At 43.0% G+C, this 7,056-nt stretch overlaps 2 protein-coding genes across 2 annotated transcripts in view; both read left to right on the top strand.

The window, feature by feature from the left end:
• Nucleotides 1–7,056, top strand: part of LOC139536138 (transforming protein RhoA-like) — a 93,052-nt gene that overhangs the window by 76,087 nt on the left and 9,909 nt on the right. The window lies entirely within an intron of this gene.
• LOC139536129 (cytokine-inducible SH2-containing protein-like) lies at nt 26–4,690 on the top strand. Its single transcript, XM_071336337.1, has 3 exons — nt 26–493; nt 2,625–2,797; nt 2,953–4,690. Exons 1-3 carry the CDS (start codon nt 474–476, stop codon nt 3,459–3,461), a joined length of 702 nt encoding a protein of 233 aa, XP_071192438.1. The 5' UTR covers nt 26–473; the 3' UTR covers nt 3,462–4,690.

Raw genomic sequence — 7,056 nt, 5'->3', positions numbered from 1 at the left:
AAATCGAAACGCAGCGCAGTTCCGCGAAACAGGGTGGGCACAGGACAGATGCGGCCCCTGCCGCTGCGGCGCTGAAATACAAAGCCATTGTTGGAATTAGATTCCTAGAACTTCCGTCAACCCGCAACACTGAATTTACAAGAGAGGCGTTTTCTCTCCGTCTTTCCATAGAATAGAATAACAACAGTGTCTGGTGAGCGGATTACTCCGCTGGACTTCACCCTCTATTTTTTCGGAGGTTGAAACTGACACGTTGGAGATTTTATAGTTATGACCAAAATACATTTGGATTATTTTACATTTTGAAAAAATTCTGAAAAGTCTATTTAGTTAATGAGATTACTTTTGTTTTTTGGATTATTGGAGCCATGACAACGTCAACTCAGTGACTGTTCCTACAGTATATAATAATCACTGGCTTTATTGGATAATTGTAGAAGCATACAGGCCAAAATGTTTAAACTGGATTCATAATGATTTCTTGTGTTCAAAGGTAAGTTGAATTTGTTGTTGGCACAATTAGGCTACATGCACTAATTTTAATTTCACAATTTGGCTGTGCTGAGAAAATCAAATGTAGCCACGTTTTGACATCACATGTAGGAAATTAAGGAACATTCAGCACAGAGTTTATTCGTTGTGTACCAGACAGTGTGGAACAAAGCCAGGAGAATGAAGTGTTTAGGATTTATATGAGTTCATATTCGAAGATTATAAATTAGGCCTATAGTCAAAAAAATGTCTGCCTGTGACAGTTGTAGCCTAGGCTGAAAGTTTGAATGTGGATGGACTTTTTCTCCATGCAAAATTGAAGGTATTTCGGGTCAAGAATTCATCATGGGATTTGACCTTGTTACCTATATTATTTGTATATCATATAGGTAATAATAATAGGTTAGCAATAATCCTGGATCCTAAACGTTTTGTTAAACGTTATTTTAGTTGTGTAGCCCCTTTGGAGAAGCTATAATTATGATTTCTTTGATAATTTATTTATACAATTGCTTTCAATCTGTGCTCAATTAATTTTAAGCCATGAAGATGATAACTACATATGGTTACCAATGCACAACGTCTCCTTGCTCCTCGGATGGATACACAAGTGTAATGGCTGCGCTCAATACAATGACACTTACAAATGTAGATTCTTCAAACACCCCCAAACAGGGTGTAACGTCTTTCGTCGGTGGAAAGAGAGGAGGACCAAAGCGCAGCACGTTTCCATATTTATTGGAATACTTTTTCAATACGAACAAAAACAATAAACAGACGAAAACCAACGAAGCTACAGTCCTGAACTAGTGAACACATGAACGCACAAACAGGAACAATCACCCACAAACCAATAGTGAAAACAGGCAACCTAAATATGGTTCCCAATCAGAGACAATGTAAAACACCTGCCTCTGATTGAGAACCATATCAGGCCAATAAGACAAACCTAACCTAGAAACATAGAACATAGACTATACCCACCCAGCTCACGTCCTGACCAACTAAATAAAGACAAAACAAAGGAAATAAGGTCAGGAACGTGACACAGGGAAACAGGTCAATCAAAGGTGTTGTCACGTGCTTCACTAAGGCAGTAATGTATCTTATAACTTTACAACAAGGGTTGTAAAAAGTATATGGGTAAAACGAAGCGCGAACTAAAAAGTAAGAATCTGAGCATAGCACCTATTAGGTGCAAAAACTCGACGTATCCAGTTACGGGCCATTTTTTGGAAGCAAACCACTCTCTATTTTGTGCCTTTGCTATATCGGTATCCCTAGGAGAGGGTGTGACCTTGACAATTTATTGTTAAATCGAGAAGCCGCCTGGATCTTTAATTTAAAGATACATTCGGTCTCAACGTAGAGTTTGATCTGAAGCCATTCTTGTGATTCTTATGTTTTTGCTATCCATTGTAAATAATGTTTGTAGGCCTATGTAGCCAAATTGTATCTATGATCATATGTTATCCATTCATGCTTTTTATATGTTCTATTTATATGTGTAAATCAACCAATGAAATTAAGCCACAGCCAGCCATGATTACAGACACCTGTGTGCCCTTTCAAACTCTATCAACTAGTGACCTGCAGTGTTTGTCATTACACCCTGATGAAGACATCAAGGCTGTCGAAACGTTGGTTATTACTTTGGTTATTAAATTATTGCATCTGAGTACCTAGAGTGTGCCGCTTTTCTTTTTCACTACACATGGTTAACATAAAGGCACATGGTTAAGTCAAAGTTGATAAAGAAAGGAGGAAAATCATCTTCTTTACACATTCCCCACATTTTATGTTATTTATGTTATAGCAGCATCAGTGCCTTCGGGCCTCTGCTGACAGTTTAACAAAGTGCCTCCTAAGGGTTCATATACCACCATTTGCCAAGTTATGGAAGACTAGGGCGGAAAAAGTGCTCATGCAGCTTGCTTTGTGTTTGATGGGAAAATCGTGACTGGTGAAAATCTGTGAATATCATACTACTTATATGACAACATTGTGGGGTGGAAATCACAATCCTTTTGCCACCCCTAGATGTGACATATGTTTCTGTCTCCATAGCAACTACTGTGTTATAACCTATCCAATCCAGGCACAAAATTATAGATTCTTTCCTCCTACCTCAGGGCTCTGTTGCGAGGGCCACCTTCGGATATGATTGCTAGGATGATGAGCAGCATACAGCAGAATTATGGTGAGAGAGGAGATTTGTGTTGTCAGAACCCAACTGCCCCTCTCTATGACCCTACAGAGGACCTCTGCTGCATCACCACCACCTTCCAGTACCTGCAGAACTCAGGTATGCCTACTAGCACCCCCCCCCACCCCACCCTTATGTGTATGTGTGTATGTTTATATGTGTAAGCATGTGTGTGTGTTTCAGCGTTAAAGTCTGCATGTAATGGAGATAATATGGGACACAATAGTAACATGTGGGTCTGTTTCTGCCTCCAGGTTGGTACTGGGGGTCCATTTCAGCCAGAGAGGCTCGAGACGCTCTCCTGAAGGTGTCAGTGGGAACCTTCCTGGTACGCGACAGCAGCCACCCTCTCTACATGCTGACTCTGTCAGTGAAGACGGCCTGTGGCCCCACCAACGTACGCATAGAGTACAGTGGGGGTCACTTCTGGCTGGATTCCAGCTCCCCAGGCCCCCCTCACTTGCTGTCCTTCCCTGACGTCTGCAGCCTGGTGCAACACTACGTTGGCTCAGGCCAGACACAACAGGGCAAGAGAGTGGAGTCAGAGGGCCCTCCAAAACCTAATGCCAAACCCAGCCCTTCCCAGCCCTCAGCGAAGGACAATGCAGTACTGCTCAAGCTGATGCGTCCCCTGCCACAGGCCTTCCCCTCTCTCCAGCACCTCACACGCCTCACCATCAACTGCCAAATCGACTGCATTGACCAGCTGCCCCTGCCACGCCCACTGGTGCGCTACCTGCAGGACTACCCTTTCCAGGTATGAGGGTCCTCTGGCAGCCATCCCTGCCCAAGGAAGGGCACACAGGAGGCCCAGGGACCTCCCAGTGAGGGTTAAAGGTTAGGACCTTATGCTTATAGGGTCAGAGATAGCTTCTGACTCAGCTCAGCTGGACAGTGGAGCGTGGAAAGCAAAGTGCAGTGTTGCCTTTGGAAGAGTAGGACTATAAAGTCTCACTGGGCCTTGGGCTGCTCGTACAGACATCCATGAACCAGACACCATTTATACTGTTTACTTTAATATTAATATAATTACATTTTATGGATTTTGTCTCTATTGTTTCAAATCTCTTTTATAGTAAAAAAAATTATGTCTCTTCTACGTCTTTTGTCTGACCCATGATCTATTGTAAACCATCACTAACAGACTGTTACAGAGTAGCAGTAGCCAGGAAAAAAGAGGAATTACTTCAGCAGGAATGAACAGGAATTTTAGGTATAATAATAATAAAACCGTTCTTACACTTTGCTGCAGTACTCCATGTCATCTATCACAGATGGAAGGATGCTGGTGAAAAAACAGCGAGTGATCTTGATATTGTAAGATTTTTATTATTTATCAAAAATCTATGTGTTTTGTGTTTTGTGTAAACAGGTTTCGTAAACAGTCACATGGGGAAATTATTAGCATTAAGCCTATTGCTGGGAGCATTTCCATGGAACATTATGCCTGAGTTGGTTTCCAAGAGGTGAATTTGACTAGTGCTAAGAAAGCCTCTTATCAGGATTAGAGCCAGAGCAATGGTCATTAATACACGAAAAGAGGACAGACTGTACACACACACACACACACACACAAAGAGGGGCAAACAAACACACACACACATACAAACAGACACACATACAAACACAGACACATATGTGCATAACATACACACATAGCATTGTGAAGCATTACAGACAGGCTGAACTTATTGTCAACCATTGTTTAGCGAGCTGTTTCCAATAATTCAAAATGAGTTGTCTATCACATCTTTTGTATGTATGCTATGGTACCAATGATGTACGGTGCATTCAGAAAGTATTCAGACCCTTTCACTTTTTCCACATATTGTTATGTTACAGGCTTATTCTAAAATGTATAAAATCATTTTTTCCTCATTAATCTTCACACAATACCCCATAATGACAAAGTGAAAACAGGTTTTTAGAAATGTTTGCAAATGTATAAATAATAAAAACAGAAATACCTTATTTACATAGGTATTCAGACTCCTTGCTATGAGACTCGAAATTTGTAGGTGTATTTGTATTCATTAGGGATCCCCATTTGCTGTTGCCAAGGCAGCAGCAACTTTTCCTGTGGTCCAAACACATTAAAGCACTTACAAGCACCCACTCCAATTTGCAAACCGCCCCAACAGATCCACAGATGATGCAATCTTCATTGCACTCCACACTGCCATTTCACACCTGGACAAAAGGAACAGCTATGTGAGAATGCTATTCATTGACTACAGCTCAGCGTTCAACACCATGGTGCCCTCAAAGCTCATCAATAAGCTAAGGACCCTGGGACTAAACACCTCCCTCTGCAACTGGATCCTGGACTTCCTGACCGGCTGCCCCCAGGTGGTAAGGGTAGGTAACAACACATCCGCCACACTGATCCTCAACACGGGGGCCCCTCAGCGGTGCGTGCTCAGTCCCCTCCTGTACTCCCTGTTCACTCATGACTGCACGGCCAGGCACGACTCCTACACCATAATTTCATTAAGTTTGCCGATGACACAACAGTGGAAGGCCTGATCACCGTTACAACAATGTAACAGCCTATAGGGAAGAGGTCAGAGACCTGGCAGTGTGGTTCAATGACAACAACTTCTCCCTCAATGTCATCAAGACAAAGGAGGTGATTGTGGACTACAGGAAAAAGAGGACCGAGCACTCCCCCATTCTCATCGACGGGGCTGTAGTGGAGCAGGTTGAGAGCTTCAAGTTCCTTGAAGTTCTCATCACCAACCAACTAACATGGTCGAAACACACTAAGACAGTCGTGAAGAGGGCATGGCAAAACCTATTCCCCCTCAGGAGACTGAAAATATTTGGCATGGGTCCTCAGATCCTCAAAAGGTTTTACAGCTGCACCATCGCGAGCATCCTGATGGGTTGCATCACTGCCTGGTATGGCAACTGCTCCGTCTCCGACCGCAAGGCACTACAGAGGGTAGTGCGTGAACGGCCCAGCACATCACCGGAGCCAAGCTTCCTGCCATTCAGGACCTCTATACCAGGCAGTGTCAGAGGAAGGCCCTAAAAATTGTCAAAGACTCCAGACACCCTAGTCATAGACTGTTCTCTCTGCTACCGGACGGCAAGCGGTACCGGAGTGCCAAGTCTAGGTCCAAGAGGCTTCTAAACAGCTTCTTCCCCCAAGCCATAAGATTCCTGAACAGCTAATCAAATGGCCAGACTATTTGCACTGCCCTCTTCTTCTACGCTGCTGCTACTCTCTGTTATTATCTATTCATAGTCACTTTAATAACTCTATCTACCTGTGCATATTACTTCAAGTACCTCGATGCCACCGGTGCCCCCGCAGGTAGCCTAGTGGTTAGAGCATTGGGCCAGTAACCAAAAGGTTGCTAGATCGAATCCCCGAGCTGACAAGGTAAAAATATGTCTTTCTGCCCCTGAACAAGGCAGTTAACCCACTGTTCCTAGGCCGTCATTGTAAATAAGAATGTGTTTTTAACTGACTTGCCAAGTTAAATAAAGGTTAAATTAAATAAATAAAATAAATAAAAATGTACTCTGTACTCTGTACTGGTACCCCCTGTATATAGCCCTGCTTTTGTTTTTTACTGCTGCTCTTTAATTATTTGTTATTCTTATCTCTTACTTTTTTTTTTGCTATTTTCTTAAAACTGCATTGTTGGTTAAGGGCTTGTAAGGATTTCACTGTTGTATTCGGCGCATGTGACAAATAAATGTGATTTGATCTATGAACATTTGAACATCTGGCCATGTACTCTTATAATCTCCACCCAGCACAGCCAGAAGAGGGCTGGCCACTCCTCAGAGCCTGGTTCCTCTTTAGGTTTCTTCCTAGGTTCCTGCCTTCCTAAGGAGTTTTTCCTAGCCACCGTGTCTCTATATCTGAATTGCTTGCTGTTTGGGGTTTAAGGCTGGGTTTCTGTATTAGCACTTTGTGACATCTGCTGATGTAAAAAGGGCTTTATAAAAAAAGGTGATTGATAGAAGAATGCAAGGCCTTTGACTCTAGCCAAATATTGGAGTAAAGGAGCCTAACATTACGCCTTAGTCCAAGGACCTTACATGTTCTGTTTAAAGGGAGAATTTGCTCTGGAAGCCAAAACAGCCGAATACTCCTTCATAGAGACTGGACGGGATTGGCGTTTGGGGGGGGGGGGGGGTTGATGTCTAGGGCTTTACAGGACTAATAAAATAATTGAAACTCGGTAGGCCATGACTGGCCTCACACTCCCGTACAGTAGGTGGCGGTGTACGCACCTTAAACGTTGGATGCGATCCGCTAACCTAATCTCAAAGAAGAAGAAGCCTTTGTCCACTGATTGAGGTGTAATGTAACAGTCAGGGTTTCCTCCCTCTTTATGGAC

The sequence above is a fragment of the Salvelinus alpinus genome, chromosome 12, assembly GCF_045679555.1.
Source record: "Salvelinus alpinus chromosome 12, SLU_Salpinus.1, whole genome shotgun sequence".
Classification (NCBI taxonomy): domain Eukaryota; kingdom Metazoa; phylum Chordata; class Actinopteri; order Salmoniformes; family Salmonidae; genus Salvelinus; species Salvelinus alpinus.
This window is presented reverse-complemented; position numbering and strand designations above follow the sequence as displayed.